At 55.4% G+C, this 21,699-nt stretch overlaps 1 protein-coding gene across 1 annotated transcript; it reads left to right on the plus strand.

Annotated features, from left to right (window-relative positions):
* Positions 1–777: 777 nt before the first annotated feature.
* Positions 778–19,864, plus strand: C3H1orf127 (chromosome 3 C1orf127 homolog). The gene is given in 15 exon segments (XM_061184121.1): positions 778–858; positions 2,530–2,671; positions 5,751–5,792; positions 6,686–6,754; positions 6,757–6,847; positions 8,610–8,633; positions 8,636–8,705; positions 8,707–8,797; positions 9,039–9,174; positions 13,364–13,448; positions 14,348–14,535; positions 14,538–14,715; positions 14,978–15,175; positions 18,658–18,821; positions 19,764–19,864. Coding segments are annotated over 15 exon segments (1,632 nt in total). The 5' UTR covers positions 778–805.
* The last annotated feature ends 1,835 nt before the right edge of the window (positions 19,865–21,699 follow it).

Raw genomic sequence — 21,699 nt, forward strand, 5'->3', positions numbered from 1 at the left:
CAATTCATCCCCCCACGCCCCCCCACCCCCACCACTTTCCCCCCTTGGTGTCCATACATTTGTTCTCTGCATCTGTGTCTCCAATTCTGAAAGGCAACATTTTTGCAAAGACTTGAAGGAGGTGGGGGAGTGAGCCACGCAGGTATCTAAGAGAAGGAGTTCCACACAGAGGGCACAGCCAGTGCAAAGGTCCTGAGGCAGGACTGGCATGCCTGAGAAATGGCGGGGAGACCAGTGTGGCTGGAGCAGTGCGGCTGGGAGGGAGATGAGGAAGTGGGAGAGGAGGTCAGGGAGGTGAGGGGGCAAATCATTGGGGCCTTCAAGGACTTTGGCTTTTCCTCGGAGTGAAAAATGGGGAGATTTGAACAGAGGAGGCACATGAGCTGACTTAGTTTTGAACAGGATCCCGCGGTTGCTGTGTGGAGTGAAGACAATTAGGGGCGAGGCGGGAAGCCAGGAGACAAGGAGCAGGCAGCTGCAGAAACCCAGGACCGGAGTGGGGAGAAGGGGGAGGAGTCTAGATATATTTTGAAGGTAGAACCAATGGGATTTCTTGTTGGGGTGTACCTTTCCAGACTTTTTCCTATTGCTGCTATTTTTTATCTATTACCAGTAAGGAGCTTCTAGGCAGAGCAGCCTTTCAGTTTCCGTCTGGGTGTCTGAGATTTCCGACCTTGCAGAGAAGTAGCCTGAGCAGGCTCAACCCATGTTTCTGTCCTCCTCTCATTACAGGGACCTGCAGGGCCCCCCAACAGCCGGGATTCTTTTCCTGCCAAATGTGGCTAATTCCTGCATCACAGTCCTGATGGTAATTTCATTTTTCAAGCCTGATACTTCGCCTTCTGCACGCAGAAGGAAGTGGGTTTGGGAAACATCAGACTCAATGATGTCTCTTGAGAAGCTTGCATTCTGGGAGACACAAGGAGCTCAGCCTGAGCTCAGGTGTCCAGAAAGGGGACACTGTCGCCCTTCCTCCCCATGAAGTCAGCCGAGGGAGAGGGGTGAGACCAGGCCCTGCCCTCTCGGAGTTTATGGGCACAGATCTCAGAAGACTGCTGAGGTCGTTAACCCAGCTCAGATGCTGCCTCCTCCAGGCCTGGAGACTCCTCCAGGCCTCCAGGCGGTCTTCCTAATAGCTGATCACTCCTCCTCTGTGCATTGTACCTGCTTCTACCTTGGCACCTGCCACCCTGATTAATAACAGCTGCTCACACCGTATCTCCTGCTAGATCTGCAGTGTCTTTGGGGTAAGGGAGTCCCCCCCACAGTGTTTGCCTTAGGGCCCGGCACACAGTAGGTGCTCAGTGAGGTGAGTAAATGCTGATTGACCATGGAGCTGACAGAGCATAAGCCCAGGACCCCTCAGTCGCATGGCCCATTACATGCCTACAAGACCATATGACTCCCTAAAATTTGCAAAAGTAAGATATTTTTATATTCTTTTTCTTAAAGAGGTCCTTCTCCCAAACTGCATGAGCTGCAGGCCCCATACAACATGGACCCCATCCAGGGAAGCAGGTTTCAAACCTGGGGTTGGACGGGTGAGCTCATGCCAGTCAGAGGGGGAACTGATGCTTCTTTGGGGGCCAGGAGGACGAGGAGCCACCCTGATTTAAGCAGCGGCTGATGGCCTGGGGGCTGGAGGGTTGCAGCTCCCTGGGCACACCTGTTGCTTTATTCTACCGCCTGGCCCCCAAGACGGTGTGAACTGCTCCACGGACCCTCATGTTTTCCTCTTCTCTTTTTCTCCTCACCTCCATTTCCTCTTTCCTTCATTTCTTTGTCTTCCTCCCTCAATCCAGCCCAGAATTTCTACCGAGGGGGTTGTGGTCCATCGTGGGGGAGAAATTTCAGGAACTATCCTCTTCCTTCTCTTTCTCTTCCTTTCTGCAATCACCCTCCTCTTTGAGGTCCCCCACCTCCCGCCCCATCAGTACACACTCTTCTCAGGCCCCACCACAAAGCCTCGAATTGGGTTCGTCCTCTGTGGCTGAATGAGGTCAGCCTCAGCATCTCCTGTGGGACCCACTGGTTTGATATCTTTGAAGCTCCATCTGGCACATGATGGAATGAGCCAGGCAGTCCCAGAGTGGCCACATGCCTTTGGCTTAGTTATTTACCTCCTCTGAGCCTCAACTGCTTCATCTGTAAAATGGGAATAAGAAAGCCTACCCTATGGGATCTTTGTGAGGATCGAGGGAGACAAGTTGTGAGCAGATGCTTGACACCTGTCAAGGGATGTTCAGGCACAAGCTCCTGTTCTGTCCGGACAGGTTGGACCTTCCTGAAATCCACTGGCCCTGAGGGCTTCCCTGGTGGAGGCTGAACTGCTGGATTCCAGAAGCTGGACCCAGGTTTTGATCCCCGGCAGCCTCAGCTCACTTCCTAGCCTCTTCCATGAGAACTGCCCAGCTTCCAGTGGGTTGATGTTAATCATATTTGCTGTGAATAGTCACTGACCTATAATTGCAGCCTATTAACTGTGTTTTCCTCTTTCATTTGCACACAGGAATTTTGTCCTACTTCTAGAAAGCAAATTACAGGTTGGAAACCAGAATATTTCAAAGGGGAGGTGAAAAGGTTGGAGCAGAGTGACTGCTACATAATGAAGTGTCCAGTGATCGCGTCCAGGCTGGGCCAAGAGAGTGTCCACTGCCGGCCCACATTCATTCAGCTAATGGGCTCAGAGGCCTGGGGGTGGGAGTAGGGGTTCCCAGGCTGGGCTTCTCTCCAGAGGCCGTGGCTCCTGAGCTTCAAGATGTGGCCGGGCCCACAGGTGGCAGCTGGAGGTGCCACGTGGCATGGTTCTTCTGCAGACATTCGTGGGCCCTGGCTGGATGCCTGGGTCCGCTGGGCTGTTGTCTGAGCAACCTGGGAGGAGATGGGATGGAGTGGGAGTGGGGCTATTAAAGGTTCTGAACTAATAATATTCTCCACTTCCCATCGTCGCTGGCACTGGGGACAGTGGGAGGAAGGGATTATCACCAAAGCTGCAATATTATGTCCTTGTGTTCTTTTTCTCTCCATTGAAAAAAGTTGCCAGGTTGCATGCTTCTTCTTGACCTGGGTAGTGCCGAGGAATTATAGACTTTTAGTCATAAAAGTACCTCCGTTACAATCAGGTATAATGTCTCCATTTTAAAGATCAGGAAACAGGAAAGGAGAAATGAAAAGAGGAGTTTGGCACAAAAAGCCTGCTAATGACAATCACCATTCACGCAATAAGCATTTATTAAGCACCTACTATATGCCAGGTGCTGTGCTGTTGCTAAGGGAACAGATTTGAATGAGTCGTGGAGTCTTTGCCACAGGACGGCTTTATAGCTGTGTTCTCATCTGGTCTGAATTTTAAAGCAGGTGTGTCTGGCAGGGAGCATCCCCGGACCACGGCTCAGAGGACCTGAGCTCCTCCAACTCTGAGCCCAGCTCACTGCCATCTTGGTCCGATGGGCAGACCTCTCTGAGATTCCTTTGCTTCCCAGTCTTAAGGAGCAGGGGCAGAGTGGCAAGGCTTCCTCTGCCTACTTGTCTTTTTAGTGGCACAAGTGGCCACACCAAGCCTGGTGCTGGTCCTCCTAAGAATCGCAGGGTTGGACCCCAGGATCCCCAAGCATCGCCACCAGCGCGTTCCTTTGACATTCCGGCGCTGGTCACTCCTCCCTCTGCACTGGGCCTGTAATTTTGGGAGCTGCCGCCAGGCGGACGGCGTTGCCGGTGTCACGCGACATTGGGTTGAGTGACTGAGAAAAGCAGGACCCGCTCCCAGCCCAGGGGCCTGCTTTATTTCCAACCACCTGCCTTTGAAGCCCGGATACCCGAATCCCAGCATCCTTCACCAAGTGAGGTATGGGCGTGTGCGGTGGCCCCAAGTCCCAGAGCACAGACGCAGAGAGGTGGGCAGCAAGTACTCAGCAGGAGACAGGTCTCCGCAGCCCTGGCCCCCCTCCCTGCCACCCCATTCCACCCCCCTCCCGAGAACCTCATCGAATTGATTGATTCATTCCTGGTGACTTCTGCAGCCGCGGCTTCCATGTCTGCACCTTGAACTTGCATTAAGTTTTAATTAAAGCCGTTTCACCGGCCTTGCCCTTGGCTAAATGCAGCTGTGGGCACAGGGCACATAGATATTTAATACTCTGCCTCTCCCCGCTGAAAGCGCAGGGTGCCCAAGGGTGTACCCGAGCCGTGCCCGCTCCCAGCGATCCGGCGAACTCGCTTAAGTGTGCCCACAGGCCCCGGGCGGGAGGCCGCGCAATAACTATTCATTGCCCTGGGTTAAGTGTGCCCAGGGGCACCTGTAAACTCAATGCAGTGATTAGCGATTGCTCCCAGGGAAGGCTGCCCGAGGTCCTGCGAAATGTCCTCGGCCCTAAATATAGCCTCCGCGTGGGGCCTTAAAGGGCCGTGCATTTTTTGCTTTGCTCTTGATCTGTCTTCTCTTCCTTCTTGGAGCAGAACTGTCTCCCTCTTCGAAGCTCAGCCTCCGGGGGGCTTCCCTGCCTTCCTCCAGGTTGCAGTGGAGGACAGGAGTGGAAACGATGGGACAGCTTTGGTGGTGGCAAAGGCAGATGCCGAATCCTCTCCATCCTCTCACCAAAGCGCAGGCATCTGTCCCATTCCTGCCCCTTCGCCCTGCAAGTGAAGGCAGCACCTCCAAAGACAAGGAAACAGCCAGCCTCACTCAAGGAGCTCCCCGTGGGCCATCGTGAGCCTGCTGCCAGGAGGGGCTCTCAGGGCCAAGGAGCAGCAGGGCTGGGGAGCTGAGAAGGCTGAGCTGCCTGGGGTCTCCTCCCGGTCCCTTTCGCTTCTTTCTGCTGCAGGGAGCCCCTCTCTGTCCCTTCGTATGGAGGAGTGGGAGTGGTCTTGGATGGGGGCATCATCAAGGCAAGTCAGTCCCCTCTGGCCTCATTCCTCCCCACATTGTATAGGGAGGGGTGTTGGTCAGATGATCTCCGAGGGACCCTCGGCTGGTCTGTGACTCCTTCCTCGTGCCAAGACTTCCCTGCCAAGGTCTGAAGCAAATGCAAAGCGGAGTTTGGAGAAAGCAGAAAGAACTGAGAGAAGGGCAGGGTGGAGGGTGTGGGCTGCAGCAGAAGCTCCAGGAAAGGTGCCCAGCCCACACCATCACCTTCCCCTCATCTGTGCATTTCTCAGATGACCATCTGGGAGAACGGTCCCCCCGTGGCATGGCTGCAAGGTTCACAGGCGGTACGACTGACCATCCCAGTTTGCCTGGGCCTTTCCTGTTTTGGCACTAAGTCCCAGGGGGACCTGCTCAGTCCCCAGGAAACTGGGATGGGTGGTCACCCCAAGTTCAGTGCCAGTGGTGAAAGTGTCCGCCCTTGGAAGCCCTCCCTCCACCATTGTTTTTTGGATCTGAAAAGGAAAGAGAAAGGGCGAGGGAGAAATGGGTGAACTCGGGAGAAAAACAAGGTGGGAGAACTGGGAGATGACCATCCCGGCCACGCGCCTGCGCTCTTGGCCTTGCCAGCTGCTCCCGGGACCCTAGCCGCCCCCTTGGCCAGGCCCAGGGTGGCAGCTGAGGCAACGACATTTCCCTGGGTCTGTTGACACTGGAGTCTCAGAACATAAATGATTTTCTTGTCTTAATGAGCAAACAACCCAGCCGTGTGGCTCTCTCGCCGGCCTCCTGCTGGGGTAATTGCCAGCGCTTCTGTGCTCAGACAGAAATGTTTACTCTCGCCTTCGCTTACTGCTTTGCCAGGAGATGTTGCTTCCTTTTTGTTCTGCAGGTCTCCCTGCCCCTACCCCTGGGAAGCACCAGTGGTCAGGTAGGTGGGTCAGGAGCAACTTTCTGGAAGGTTCTGCCCGGCCTGGTGCTTGGGGACACCCTGAGGCAGGAGGTTTTGGTTTCTGTTCTCCTTTGGAGCGTTGGTGGACAAGGCCAGCTCTGCTGGGCTCGTGTCTCGGCAGCCGAGGCTGGAAGCGTTCCCTGGTGTCCTGCAGGCAGAGGCCATCTGAGAGGAAATCTGAGGAGGGGTCCCGGCTTTGGGTTGAAGGCCTCTGAGGTCCTCCGCTAAGATTCTCTCTGCACAGTCTCCAGTGATGGGAAGCTCATTCCTTTGCAAGACCACCTGTTCCCATATTGCACAGCAGTTTCCCCAAACTTTCCTTCTGCTGGTCCTCTGTTCTCCGCAGCCCCCCCGAAGGAGCCGGTCCCTTCTCCATTTCACAGCCCTTTGAATATTTGAAGTCAGTGAGCTTTCCCTTCCTCAAGTCTTCTCCTGAATTCCTCTTGCTAGTCCTCCTAGGATAGGGGCCGGGGGCCCCTCTCTATCCCCCTCCCGCCCTCCAGGCACCCGCCTTTATTCAAGGCCCCGATGGCCAATGTCCCTCCGGAGCATTGCAAAGGGAACCGAGGCCAGGACTCAGACTGGGCAGAGTGTGGGTCACCCTTTGGCCTTGCTAGTGGGGGTAACGGCTCGTTGGATCTTTCAGCCCCGTGGCGCACCTACCACGTGCCCAGGTCTCCTGCCAGGGGTCTGCTTCCCTGGAGCATAAGGAGTGTAAATGTCCAGGTTGCCTTCCTCCCTCATGGTCCTGCCTATTCTCCCCTTGGCCCTGTCACCTTCCTGAGTGTGCCCTCAAGTGCGCCTTCTCCTTGACCCCCTAGCGACCCCATCTCCTTGGCCAGACTGTTTATGAGTACCTCCTGTTTGTCCAGACCCCGTGGCTGCTGTCCATCGGAGAGGAGCCGGTGGCTTCTCTGGGGGACGCCAGCCTGATGGGATTATCAACAGCACAATGATCAGCGTGGACATCACCGCCACCACCCTCACCATCCAGAGCCCAAGGCAAGACCCTGTCCAGAGGCAGGAGGTCAGTGGTGGGCAGCAGCCCTACCAGGCGGGGAGCCTCAAGGCGTGGCACCCTCAGGGAGGCCCCGGAGAGCAGTCTGCCGGCGCTCCAGTGCCGATTCAAATGTCCACCTGGAGACCGGACAGATTTAGGCAGGCAGCTTCGAAAATTGGGCTCCATTAGCGTCAAGCGCTCCGCGTGGCAGATGAGCAGCTCCTGCAATCACGCATTCAGCTCGTCGTCCTGATCGTGGTGGCAGGAACGTAATTACCATCTCTTTAAATAGCCCAAAGTTGCCGTGGAAGAGAAGACGGCTCACATGACATTTGCTCCGAGCTCGCTTTCCTGCTAAAAATATCCCGGCTAAATAATATATCCTGGTTGCATTGGAACAACAGTCCCTGACCTGAGCTCTGGGACCCTTGGGGGTTCAGTCCACAGGCTGGTCCGAAGGTGGGAGGGGGGCCCTGTGGAGGGAGTTTGCTTCTGAAAGGAGCAGTTTCGGAGGCCACGGGGAGACGCTCCTGCCTCAGCAAGTGTTGCACAACCCACAGAGCTCCTGCTGCTTATGGGGAGCAGCTATGCCTTGTCTTTAGGAGCCGCTGGCCCACGGGGTGAGACCCAAGAGAACCCCCAATGCCCATCCTTTCCGGCTACATTGCTCTCTTGTCCCTTTTGTGTTCCTCCCTCCTCTGGCACCTTATGTCCGTGGTCCCACCCCACCTCGCCTCTTCTTAGCCCCAACCTTGGCCATGCGTTCCTGAATGGCTTGGGACAGAGAGACCTTGGCTCTTTCTGGCGGGTACAAGTGTGTGTGGAGCAGGGGTGGGGTGTAGAGAGTGGATGAAAAGTGGAATTATCCACTTTTCCAAACCCGAGGTCTTTGAACTCCTGGGAAGTCCCAAGATGGCCTCCAGGGGGTCCGAGAACAAAGATGAGAGAGGGTCTGTGGTCTTCATCAGGCTCTTGAGGGCTCCATGCTCTGACAGAGGTTGGGACCCTTGATCTAGACCCTGTATGTGATAACTATTTCATTCAGCTTGGGGTGTGATACAGAGAGGCCCGGAATCTGGGAGACCACTTCCTACCTCCGGGGAATTTAAATTCTAAGGAACTCTGTATGCAAAGTTAGGTACATCAAAGGCTTCATCCTGAGTGGGTAGATCTGAGATGACTAAGACTTGACATTTGTATAGAATTTTATCATGGACGAGATTTCATGATGGGACTCTGGGGAGTTTAGGGCATTGGGGACGGCCTCACCAAGTCCCCAAACATCCCTTTCCCTATTCATGATGCTTGAAATCCTTTTACTTGGAGGCAGATGCTTTCATTTAGCCACTGCAGAGCTGGCTTTAAATGCCCCTGTGAGAGGGCTGACACAACGAAATTCTTGCTAAAGCGTAAACAACTGATACAAGCTTTATTTCTTAAGAGCAGCTTTGGTAGTGGAAGGGGCACCAGGCTAGGTCACCGAGCTGAAGACAGTCTTGGCAGAGACATTTCTGCAACTTCCACGGGCAGCCCCGTTCTTAGCATCTGCTTCCTCACGGGTCTTTGCAAACGGCGGGACTCCCAGGTGTTTGGGGATGGCCTTTCCTTCTCTTCTGCATCAGTGCAGTCACGTTCCAGCCCAGGCAGTGATACCAAACACCGAGTAATCCCATGTCACCAATCCCGAAAGTGCCGGCCACGGGCATGGCCCCTGGCTGAGGTCCTGTCACCACCCTTTCGTCCACGTGCCTGCAGAGTGTGTATTTTTCTGTGTCACGTGTCCTTCCCCATTCCAGTGTCATCCCAGCCAGAGATGGAGGTCTTGTTCACATCCCAAAGCAGAGACTGGATCTGGTCAAAAGAGGTTCCTACTTGAGCCTGAGCCTAAAATTCCCGAGTACCCCAGTTCCTTACCTTCACAGTGACCGAAAACAGGGACTTTGCGGTGGTCGGTGTCCTGGCGGCTGGGGTGCTCCAGGTCCAGGTCAGGGTCTTGGTGGTGGCATTGGCTGTCCTGCCCCTTCTGGAGACCCCTTCTCCTTGGGCCACTGATGCCATGTGGAGTCAGAGACGTGACAGTAGAGCTGTGGAGCCAGCAGAAAATGGACCTTTGCCACTTATAGCCTGGAAGCCTGGCACTCTTGCCAGGGTGGCCCCATGGGAGGGCAGCCACAGGACACAGGATGCACCCTGCCACACGCGACTAACTCCTCGCTGCCCCACAGCAATGCCAGGAGGCCCAAGGAGCTCTGGGGACGCAGGCTTTCTATAGGGTGGTCCTGAGCCTGGGATTTGCCGAGGTGGCCGCCCCCATCCTCTGGACGGTGGAGAGCTCCTTCCAGGGTGTGGGTGAGAGTCACGGTGAGGGTGTGCCTGCCGGCCCTGCCTGTGGTTCTTTCTCCCATGACAAGGCTTCCTTTTCCCCCGGCCTGACAGGTCCCACACCCAACCCGGGTAAATGATGGTGTCAGGCACACTGGTTGGAACTGGCCGGGGAGCAGGATGGCTGCGGGAGCTAGGTGGAGTCAAAGTGCCGGGGAGGGGGCGGGGGGCACATCAACTTTCTAGCTAGCTGCAGGACCTGGGTGACTCACTTCACCTTGTTGAGCCTCAGTTTCTTCCATCTGCAAAATGGAAATAGCCCGGGACTTCCCTGGTGGCGCGGTGGATAAGACTAAGAGCTCCCTATGCAGGGGGCCCGGGTTCGATCCCTGGTCAGGGAACTAGATCCCACATGCATGCCGCAACTAAGGAGCCCACGTGCCGCAACTAAGGAGCCCGCCTGCCGCAACTAAGACCCAGTGCAACCAAATAGATAAATAAATATTTTTTTTAAAGTGGGAATACCGCTACCTGTTGTGAGGACTGGAGATGATGGAGTTAGGAGCTCAGCAGAGTTCCTGGCACAAGAGGAGCCACTTCTGTTTCGATTGTCCAGCGATCTGCGTGGGCTCCAGTTCCACGGGTCACCTACCGCAGGGATCCCCAACCCCCGGGCCGCGGCCTGTTAGGAACTAGGCCACACAGCAGGAGGTGGACGGCGGGCGAGAGAGCAAAGCTTCATCTGCCCCTTCCTCATAGCTTGCATTACCACCTGAACCATCCCCCGCCTTCCGTGGAAAAACTGTCTTTCGCGAAACCGGTCCCTGGTGCCTGAAAGGTCGGGGACCGCTGACCTACGGCACGGAGTAGGCTCCTTGGCAAGAGCACTATGCGAGGCCACTTATTTCTTTTTCTTTTTTTTTTTATTGGGGTATAGTTGCTTTACCACTTATTTCTTAACCAAGACAAACCCTCCTCTAAACGTGGTGTGTGTCCTCCGTGCCAGGATGCTGGGATTCAAGTCTTGAAAGGCGTTTTTGGTGAAAGCACAGCTACCAGACAACCTGGTATTCACAAAATCACTAGGAGCAGAACCCATTGAAATACAGCATAAGGAAATACACATAATTCACAAATGATGTCGATCACTTTCATCTTCGACTTCCTAACTGTCCTCAATAGAAGACAGACGCAAAGGAGATTTAACTCAGATGTTAATAGTGCAAGAATGCCCTGTTACCAGGATATGATGTTTCGGTGCTGCATAAAAATGTAATTATATTCAGAACTATATTTAAAGATTAAAAGGGGGACTGCCTACCATCCAGCCCCAAATTCAGAATTAGAAACAAAGGAAAAGGCAGGGCGGGGATGAGTTCTAACAGTCTGCTAAAAATGGAAATGTTTCCTGAAAGTTTTTACACATTTCGGCTGTTTTTATTTTAACAGTTTCCTGCAGCGATGACATTGATTTTGGAAAGGGAGGGCCAGAACTTTATCCAACAAATATTCACTAAGCATTTGCTGTGCGTGAGGCCCCGTGGGAGGGAACAGAGGCCGCCAGATTCGGTCCTTGCTTTCAACTAGTGGCCTGCCTGGAAGGGGAGAGAAGCAATGTCCAGAGAGTTGTAACGGAGGGCAGGCGGGCTTGAGGGAGACGCCAAGGAGCAGGTGACCTTTGTCCTGGGCTTTGAGGAGAGGGTAGGTTCTTGATAGGGACATAGTACATAAAATACAAAAATAGCTGGGGCAACAGCAACAAGAACATTTTAGAAAGGCGTTTTGGCCTCTCTGGAAAGATTTACACGGGGAAAGAATGTTCTCTTCCTCGTTTTATTAATTTCATATCAGCAGCCAGAATTAACCTCTCCCTTCCCTGGTTTCCAGCACACCTTCCCTGCACCTCCCCTGCAGCTTCTAGGTCTTTCTCTTCTTATTGTTAGTGGTACATGCTCTTGTCTCTCCCTGTGGTCTATGAACTCCTTGCCATCAGGGGCCGTGCCCTAGTCAGCATTTTACTCTTCATGGGCCTTATCATACTGCCTTGCCCTTGGTAAGCACTTAATACGTGCTTGTTGGATTGAATTTTCACCAGGCTTTTTTTTTTTTTTTTTTAAGCCAGGCTTTGGTTTAGGTTATTTATTTATTTATTTATTTTTTGGCTGTGTTGGGTCTTCGTATCTATGCGAGGGCTTTCTCTAGTTGTGGCAAGCAGGGGCCACTCTTCATGGAGGTGCGCGGGCCTCTCACTGTCGCGGCCTCTCTTGTTGCGGGGCACAGGCTCCAGACGCGCAGGCTCAGTAATTGTGGCTCACGGGCCCAGTTGCTCCGCGGCATGTGGGATCTTCCCAGACCAGGGCTCGAACCCGTGTCCCCTGCATTGGCAGGCAGACTCTCAACCACTGCGCCACCAGGGAAGCCCTCACCAGGCATTTTAAAAAAAACGTTTTAGACAAAGAACATTTCTCTGGGATAATATGTGGCGAATATGTTGGAATATTAGGGCACCAGGATTGCCTAAGCACTTGGTGGTTACAGATTTTTAAAAATCTCCTTCCTCTCCGCCAAAAAGTGATTAGAACCTGTGGGAGAAATCCTAATTATGTAAGGTTGGAGGTATCAAGAGCAGTGGAGGCACTGGAGTGCCCAGCCTGAGAAGAGAAGCCAAGAGGGTGGTTTAGCTACCGCTGTTTTACATTGTAAAGCAGGGGTTACTGGCAAAAATGCCTCTAGGGGTCAGGCAGGGAGTGTAAAGGAATGAGGGTAAGAAAACCCATGGCCCAAGGGTGGGATGACAAAGCTCAGTGTAGGTGCCAGTGGGGAGTGGTGGGGACTCCAGTGGTGAACTGGCAGCCACCAGACCCCTTCGTTTTTTTTGTTTTTGGCTGCATTGTGTCTTCGTTGCCGTGCACAGCTTTCTCCAGTTGCGGTGAGCGGGCGCTACTCTTCGTTGCGGTGCGCGGGTTTCTCATTGCGGTGGCTTCTCTTGCTGCGGATCACGGGCTCTAGTCACCCAGGCTTCAGTAGTTGTGGCACGTGGGCTCAGTAGTTGTGGCTTGCGGGCCCTAGAGCCCAGTCTCAGTAGTTGTGGCGCACGGGCTTTGTTGCTCCGCAGTGTGTGGGATCTTCCCGGACCAGGGCTCGAACCCATGTCCCCTGCATTGGCAGGCGGATTCTTAACCACTGCGCCACCACCAGGGAAGTCCCACCAGACCCTTTTCAAGAGAGTAGTCTCATTTAAGTGGAGCCGATTCCTGCCTTGTAGGGAGGCAGGCCAGTGTGGCCAAATCTTCTGACTTGCCAGGAGAAGCTGGAAAATTATAAAATTTTGTCAGTTAATTTTAAAATATTTAAAACCCTCTGCAGGCCAAACCAAACACGTCTAAGGGCTATATTCGACCCGTGACCCAGAATTTGCAACTGGGGGTGCATTTTTGCCTCCCGGAGGGACATTTAGCAATGTCTGGAGACATTTTTGATTGTCACAACGCAGGGGGACGCTAGTAGCATGTGGTGGGTAGAGGCCAGGGATCCTGCTAAACATCCTGCAGTGCACAGGAGCCCTCTCCCCGACACAACAAAGAATGATCTTGCCCAGGATGTCAACGGGGTCGAGGCAGAGTCTGGGTCTGTGTGGTTCCTGGGGCTGGGCTGATGGATTTGGCCTCAAAATAGGGAATGGCTCAGAGATGACACCGGCTGGTGGCATCAAGCAGAGGCAGAGAGTCAGGGACAGGTGCTCTTTAGAGAAAACCTGAAATTCTGTGATTCAATTTCAGAAATAGGGACTTCCCTGGTGGTACAGTGGTTGGGACTCCGCGCTCCCAGTGCAGGGGGCCCGGGTTCCATCCCTGGTCGGGGAACTAGATCCCACATGTATGCCGCAACTAAGACCCGGCGCAACCAAATAAATAAATTAAATAAAAATTAAAAAAAAAAAAAGAAGTAGATTTTGATGCCTGCATGATCTCAAAAAGGACTCCAGGTCAAAGGTCTGTGAAATTCAGCCAAGGAGGACAGTTCCTAATCCGGTGCTTGAACTTGACCTCTAAAGCCTCTATTTCCCCATCTGTAAAAAGGGGACCCATGTGGCCCCTCCAGCAGGGTGTTGGGAGGATTCTGCTCCCTTAGGAGAAGGACTGACCTCTGCTTCCTTTCTGGGAGGTTTAGGAAGGGGAAACCTCAACTGTCTGCCTCAACTGCCACGCCGAGGACCACTCTCCAGCAGGAGCCCCTCCAGGAGGAATACCATCTGCTGCCTTTTCCCAGTTCCAAACTGCAGGACCAGCTGCCTTTGGAGGCCTCCGGGAAGGGTTTTCTCAGAGTTTCACTCACTAGCCTTCCCGTGGACCGGCCAATGGAAGTCCCTCGCCCTGACTTCCACCCACGGTTTCCCTTGAAGGGCGCATCCCCACGAGGCATCAGTGGACCCAGCCAGGCACGAGGCCCCTCTCTTTCACCACCATTCTACCAAAGGGAGTCCCACTCAGACCTCCGGCCATGTCTCCTCCTCTTCAAATTCCGACCATTCCCCAGAGAAATCGGGGCTCCCCGAGAGCTCCCACCTGAGCGCAGCCCAGCTGTCCTGCCTGGCTCACAGCCACGCAGGGCCTTGGGACCCGGCACAAGGAGGTGGAGGGGAGGGCCCACAGCGGTGCACACAGACAGGAGGGAAACCGAGGCATGCTTCAAAGGAGCTGGAGCCCAGGAGCCAAGCTGGAGCCTAGGAGCCAGGCTGGAGCCTAGGAGCCAGGCCTGGAGAACCAGCCTGAGGTCGCAGCTGCCACAGGCCTTTCCCCGGGCTGCCATCCTCAGGGTGGCTGAAACCACATCCTGTTATTTCGGATGCTTTTCCTCTCTCCACTGTTCTCTCGCTGAAGAAGGGGCTTGGACCTTTTCTGTGAACAGCCAAACCTGTAGAAGAAGGTGGACATCTACAGGCTTCCTTTTTCCCTTTCTCAGAGGATCAGCTCCCCCAGGGAAAGTGGGGTGACCTGGTCCCCCTGCCTTCAGCTGCACTGTCCTCAGTGTCCATAGTAGTTGTCCAGTCTTCCCGCCCCCTGGGCCTGGACCATGCCTTTGTCCTCAGATGTCTCGTTTCCAGCTGCCTCTCTGGGGGTCCCAATAGTCTCAGGCCATCTGTTACCCTAAGTGGCAGTCTAGGCTGAGCAGAGCCCCGCCTAGCTACCAGGAAGTCCCCTCCTACTGGAAGGTTGTCACAGGGGGACGTGGCTGCCTACTAGCCCATGCAGGGGCCCTGGCAGGCCAGCCAGGAGGTCCAGCCATTGACAAAGCCCTTGGTGACCAGCCTGGCTGAAGAGGTGCTGTGTTCCCGCGGCTCCCCTGGAGAGCCCCAGGAAACATCCTCCAGAGCGGAAGCTGGGGGGCCACCCAGGGAGGGGCCAGAGGGCACCTGGACCTCTCATTCCCAGAACCAATTCAGGACCTGGAGGGGACTCACCCTCCTTCTGGGGATGGATGCCACAGCACTGCCCCAGTGGTGAACACTTCCAAGGTGTGGTGGCAGCAGCCAGGCCCCAGTGCCCGTCTGAGGGCCTCAGGACCGGAGCGCAAGGAGAGGCACAGGGAGGGCCCAGCCGCCCCCTGACAATTCTTACCGCTGAGCAGCTGCCAGCAGAGTGCAGCCACCTGACAGCTCTTCCCGAGAGCCATCCGGCCTCCGCCTCCGAGAAGCCCACTGCCTCATCTGTGGGAAAGTCATATAGAGCCTGAGGCCTCAAGTCAGCCTGTAGCTGGCCAGCGGAGCAGGCTGAGAGGGGGGCCACACACACGTCCAGCAACCTCAGAGCCTGCGGGCTCCCACGGACATTTCCTCACCCAGCCTGGCCGAGCCTAGAGACCCTTTCACTGCTGGCCAGGGTACCCCCCGGCAGGAGCCAGCAGAGCCCACATTGGCAACCAGCCCTGAAAGGCACAGGCCTTCTGAGCTTCAGAACATCATAGAGGGGCTTCTGAGAGACCCCCTTGCTGGGGTGAGTCCTGGGAGCACCCCAGGGGATGCCAAGTGTGAAACAGCATGGTGGGCAGCATTGGGGCATGCCTCCCACCCGCTTGGACTGCCCACGAGTGCAGGCCCCAGCGTTTTTGTTCTTGCCCTTTCGCTGTTAAATGTGTGAGGCATGGGGGAGGGGAAAGTTTGCAGGCTCTGCAGCCAGGCTGCCGTGGTTCATGGCCCAGTCCTTTTACTCTTTAGCTGTGTGACCTTGGGCAAGGCACTAACCTCTCTGTGCCTCAGTTTCCCGATCAGTCAAATAGGGGGTGATAATAGTTCTTCCCAATGGGTCTGTTTAGGGGCAAGCAAGAAGATGGACACAGGCCTCTAGCTCAGAACCTGTGAGCCATTCTTGAGGTCATTACTGCTGCCGTCCTGGCAAATCAGAGAAGCTGAACAGTTGGCCTCCCAGGCCCAGGCAGAGGGGATGTTTGCTTATTCCAGGAGAGCATGGAAAGCCTTTAGCCATAGTTCAGACATCCTTCTGAGAAGGTAGGTGGTGATAAGATCCTGTGATGTGAGAAGCCCTCTCCCCTGGGCCCCAGGGGGCCATGACCCCAGGTCTCTAAAGAACCCCCTGAGTGTTACTGCTTTGTTTTCATGACTCACCACTCCCTTCCTCTGGTTCCCATGGCAGCAGCTGGTACCCTGCTGGCTTGGACAGCTCCGGTGACCCCTGTTGACCCCCAGGGATGCCAGTGTTCCCAGGCTCCCTGGCCCAGAAGCCCAGCTGTGGCCTGAGCTAGAGTGGTACCCAGTGTTTCCCTGGAAGGGTAGCAACCCTACCCCCACCCCCAGGCCGGCCTATCACTGGAAGAGGGATTTGAAACGCAGCCAAGAAGAAGAGGCCTTCGGCAACGCCCGGAACGTGAAATAAATAAATAAATAAATAAATAAATAATCAGGGTTGTCTTGGCTGATGAACGGTCTCTGCCTCGAGGATGACTTCTCCCCCTGCCCACCCTCCCTCCTTCCTCCTTCTCCGGGCAGATCCATCCCAGGCAAAAGCTTAATAGCCCCATTTAAGGCTTTTCCTTTTCACCACAGAATTGAGCTGCTCCTGCCATTACGAGGTTTTCAGCTTCTCTCTGAAATCAAATTACTGACTCCATTTAATTTTTTAAAAGCTCGGATGATTTCCTTTCTTGAATCGGAGCCGTGACTCCAAGTCCGGCCCCCTCCCCATCCCCCTGCCCCGCCAGGCGTTTCCCCGGGATGGCCGCCCCCATGCCAGGGCAAGCCTGACACCTAGAGGGGAAGCCAGTAGGAGGAGGACCAAGCCTCTGACCGCTGCCCTGGACACCTGACTGGGTGGCCTGGACTGGTGAGGAAGGAAGGCCTTGACCTCCTCTAAGCCTGGATCAGCTCATAGGAGCCCGTGGCTTCGGGGCTACAAGGTCTTCAGAGGCTGGTGGGGAAGTTGTTTAGAGCCCAGCGCTGAGGTCGTGGGCTTACCGTTGGCTGGTTCCCCGGATCACTTGCGTTTCCGTAGAGCGTCTCCTGGGCCCCACGGCTTGGTTACGGAGCGCGTCCTCTGTGCAGACACCAATCCAGCTTGGAAGGGAAGGGTGAATCAGACAGAGAAAGGCCCACGTGCTCGTGTGTGAAGGGGCAGGGAGACTGACAGTAAACACATGCGTGGATGTTTTCACACCAAGTGCTCTGAAGAGTCCTAAACATGCAACGTCGGTGGGGGCAGGTTGTGCGCTGCTTTGGGCGGGATGGTGGGGACGGCCCCCCACCCCCGAGGAAGTAAATCTGGAAAGCGCTGGGGCAGGGGTATCCGCGCAGAGAGGCACGGCAAGTGCCAGAGTCCTGGGGAGGGTTGGAGGGACTGAAAGACGCCATCCGGCAGGAGGAAGTGGAGGGGACAAGGGGCCTGCAGGGCCTGAAGGCTGAGGTAGGAGCCCAGCTTTATTCTGGCTTTAAAAGGCTGGACAACAGAGGCACAAGAACAGAAGCAGGGGGACAAGGTGGGGGGGTTGAGAGAGGCCCCGTGAGGAGTGACTCCAAGGGTTCCCTGTTGAGGGCTTGTGCCGCTCCTGCCCCGCACCTGGAGGACTCGATGGAGGTCGCTGCTGGTGGTGTTTGAGATGTGTCACATCTACCCCAACACCGGCCTGCAGTGTTTCAGCTAGGAACCAGTCTCTGTCTCAGGTCTGTCTCTCCTCCGCCCCCAATCACCTCTTCCCCTCTTCGTCTCTGCAGAGACACTCAGCTTGGGGACCTCGTAGACCAGGGGCACATACCCGCCCCAGAAAGTCCTGCCAACCAGGCTGACCCTTTACCAATCCCGCTCACGTTTAACCACCCGCGCCCTTGGAGATGAGACGCCAGGAGTGGAGTTAATGAAATCGCCTGCCTTTACCTGGCATAAATGGCTCTTCACCCCCCAGGCGGGCGGCGATTTGCAAGGCTGAGAGGGTCTGGGCATTAACTGTTCTGGGCACTCTTCCCAGCTCAGCGTTCCGCGCAGCTGGAACAAACCACTTTTCTTCTCTTCCTTCCCTTTGCTCTGCTCCGCCTCGGCTCAAAACCCGGACAGTCGTGTTTAATTAGAAAGTGATCGGGGTTCTCCGGAGGTCTCCTGCCTCAACACGGGACAACCCCAGATCTGTGACCAGGGCTCCGGGTCCGCCAGGGCCTGGGTGGCTCCTGGGTCTGACCCACAGTCATGCGTACACGTGCGCCAGTGTTTTCTCTGCCCTGGGGACCTCCGGTTTTCCTGTTGAGACCTCCCCAGTCGGTCGTGCAGTCATTTGTTTATGGCTGACAGCTGACACGTCTGTGATCAGTGAAATCCTGGCAGAGAGCAGCTCTGCCACTCCCGGTCAGTGGCCTGCCGGGTGGGATCTCAGGCAACCTGGGATTTGGGGGTAATTAGAAATCGGGGCCCCCCCCACCCCCACCCCACAGCTTGGATCCTCAGCATTCCCCACGCGACTCTGTGTGTCGAGTCCAGGGTCTGTGATACGTTTATTGTCCTTCTCTCCTGTTACAGGGGACAGCCAGTGGTCAAGTTTCCCTTTTTGGGTTTTCCTCCTTGAGCACAAGGCCAGTTTTCACGCCCTGAAACATCCAGGCTCCTTGTTTTTCCCTCGTTGAAGGTCTCGAATTTCCAGATTTTAGATGCTTCCCACGTCAGACCTCTTCCATCACAACACGCTCTTTCAGCCTTAGCTGCAAGTCTCTGTTGGGTATTTGAATATTACTTACACTGGAATTTGAGTCGTCAGTTTAGTAATCCTCCAAATTACTGCGTAACCAGAGAGGCAGCGTGGTGGGAAGAGCTTTCTTCTGGGTGTCCTGCCCAAGCTGTGTGACCTTGAGCAAATCAGTTCACTTCTCTGAGCTCCTGCTTCAGCATGGGGTTTTTGGAAACAGGAGTCGTTGGCCAGGCGACCTCCGCTCTAGGGTGAGGTGGGGGTCAGCCCCTGAAGATGACAGGTCAAAAGTCTCTAACGCAGCGCTGAGAGAACCCCTCACCCCGGAGGGTCCCTCCTCCCCAGCTCAGCCCACCTCCTGCCACTCCTGCTGTTCGCAGGTCTGGCCTCTGGGGGTGGGGCTGCCGGAGACATCAGGCCAAGCCAGTGGGGGGGACAAGATGGGGTGACGTGGACTGATGCTCATTCCCATGGAGCTGGCTACAGCCCAGCCCCACCTGGCACCACAGGTGACCTCCCACCTGCTCCTCATTCCTCTCCTGAGGCCCAGGCTGAGCTGTGTCACATCCCAGATCTCAAAAGCCTCGGAATGGTGGTTCTCAAAGCGGGGTCCCCGGACGAGCAGCATCAGCTTCACCCGAGAACTCGTGAAACATGCAAACTCTTGGACCTACAGTTCCAGAAACTCACGGGGTGGGACCCAGCAATCTGTGTTTGAACAAGTCCACCAGGTGATTCTGATGCACATGGCAGTTGAGGACCACTGCCTGGGAGAACCTGTGCCAGGGACGCCCCCCAGAGTCAGAGAATTCCTCTGCCTTCACACAATAGCAATACTTGCACTTCTACAGCGTCCAAGTACTTTCCACCTCCCCCTGCTCAGGGCATCTAGCACCATCCCTCTGGGGAAGAGAGGAATTGTTCTTCCCATTTTACAGACCAGGAAACTTGGCCTTACCCAAGGGCACACAGCTAATAGGAGACAGAACCAGGGATCGAACCCTGGCCTCCTCATTCCAAGGCCAGGGCTCCCTCCTGGACACCTTGGGTTTCTGCGGCTCCTTAGACCGAAGGAATAAACACATGTCCATTGGCGAGAAAGGAAATTCCTCCTTACAGCCCCCTCTCCCCAATTTCCAGCTGCAATCCCAAGAGAAAGCATCCAGGAAACATAAATTTTGCCTGACGGCTGAATAAGAGCTCTGAAAGGAGTTACACGTCAGGGAGATGGGACTTTATTTCTCAATGAAATAGCCTTTTTATGGTTGGAATAAAAGTGCCAGCGGGAGCCTAATGCCAGGAAGTAGTGAGCACATTTGATAAACTCCTTCAGCCAGGGGTGGGGCAGCCCAGGAGGGGGTGCCGGAGAGCAGGCCCCATGTTTCCAGATGCGTGTTTCTATTTAGGTTAGAGCCTGGAGGCTCCTGGGGTCCCTCTCGTGGACCCTGCAGCTGAAGACGGGCTGACCCTGGACCAGGCCAGCTCCTTTGCTCAGCCGCCGGGTCCTGAGCGGGGCTGCAGTGTGGAGAGCAGGCAGCAGGGGGCAGCATAACCCACCGTTCCAGCCGGGAGAGTGGGCGCTGGGTGGGGGGCAACGGCAGGGGGGGGCTCAGAGGCTTAGCCCTCAGAGAGGGTCAGCAGCAGCCCACTCCCCCTTACCCTGGTCCTCTTCCTCCTCCCTGGGCCCTTCCCATCCTCAGCCCCTTCGAAGGACAGTTTGTCACCCTTACCCTGCCTGCAGCCCCTGCCAGACCCAAATCTTAACTGGGGTGGGCGTGAGTGGGGGGTGGGAGTGTCTCCATCCCCATGCCTACCCTCCGGCCGGTTTCTAGAAACTTCTCCAAGCTTGGCTTTGGACCTGATTAACCCCTTGGCTTCCTTCTGAGGGACCTCTTGAGGGGTTCAGAGTGTCTGTGTGTGGGCGGGTGGCTTTTATGGGTGGGGGACCACAGCCTTCATGGTCCCTGGGGGCAGGAGAAAACCCTGAAGGACAAAGAGAAAGCGAGGAGACCTCCTCATTTGAGAATGTGTGTGATTGGCAGGTTTACGGCCTCGGGAAGGTGCGTGGTATTCCTCACAATCAAGTCATTTTTAAAAATAATCTCCCTGCTTAAGTCGTACACGCTGCTAATTGCATTTTAATAAGTCTCTTAAAATCTTGCCATATTTTTTAATATCCTAATATTAGGTAAGTGATTGCGGGGGACACTGGAGGGCACGGGGAGTTTATGTAAGGGAAGGAGGGCTGTAATGAAGCTGGGGGTGGCGGGGGCCAAGTGGCCTGTGATGTGTGTCTGTGTGTGTTACGACGTGTGTGATGGGGGGCGGTGAGTGTGTGTCCATCTGAGAGTGGCTATGAGTGTGCCTGTGCCTGTGTGTGTGAGTGGGTGTCCATAGACCAGGCTTCCCCTCTGACCCAGTCCATCCTATTCTCTTTTTTCCGAGGATGAGGGTCCTGAGCTCAGAGAGGGAATGTGATGGGCCCAAGGCCATGCAGCGAGAGAGAGACCCGTAGGGGAACTCCAACCCCAGTCCTGTGAGAGCGGGGGAAGGACCACCTTTGCACCATCCCAGTCACAGCACCTTTGCACACGGCATTCCTCACACTGCTCAGTAACACGCGGAGGGAAAAGGTGGGGAGCTTCCAGTGGTAGGTCGTGAGCATCCCACAGTGAATAAGTGCAGAGCTGGGATTTGAACTCACAGTCGGCTCATGTGCCTGGGGGAAGCTCTTAACTATGATTGGATGGGAGGCTGAGCTGAGGTACAAACACTTCCTGCATCTCCAAGGATCCAGGACCACTGAGGACCAAGTTGGGAGCAGCAGGGGCAACTGGCAGAGGCCGGGGGGGAGGTCGATGGTGGCTGGCTGTGGTCTCATTTGCTCGCCCCACCCCTCTGTTACTACAAGGGAGGGTGTCCCAAGGCCAAGGGCAACATGGCATCTTCTCCTCAGAGCCCCCAGAGGTCAGAGGCCAGGGAAGGCCACGGCTGAGGTTGTGAGGCCTTGGACCTTAGGGAGCCCTGGACTTCTGGAGGCCCCCTGAGGCCCCCACTGGCCTGGCCTTCCTCTTCCCCCCTCCTCCTCCTCCTCCTCCCCCTCCCCCCTCCCCCTCCCCCTCCTCCCCCTCCCCCCTCCCCCTCCCCCTCCCCCTCCCCCTCCCCCTCCCCCTCCCCCTCCCCCTCCTCCTCCCCCCTGCCCCTCCTCCCCCTCCTCCTCCTGGCTACGTGCCACCGGCCGGGTGGGAGGCACATGGTGAGTGAACTTCTGAACAGGAAGTCAGGGTCCAGGTCGTCCCAAATCCCTTTTCATGTGGTTTCTTTAATCCCCCGGGCTGGGTTTCAGAAGCGTTTTACAGTTTCAGTTTTACAAAGCTACGCTCCCTT

This window comes from Eubalaena glacialis, chromosome 3 (assembly GCF_028564815.1).
Source record: "Eubalaena glacialis isolate mEubGla1 chromosome 3, mEubGla1.1.hap2.+ XY, whole genome shotgun sequence".
Taxonomy (NCBI): domain Eukaryota; kingdom Metazoa; phylum Chordata; class Mammalia; order Artiodactyla; family Balaenidae; genus Eubalaena; species Eubalaena glacialis.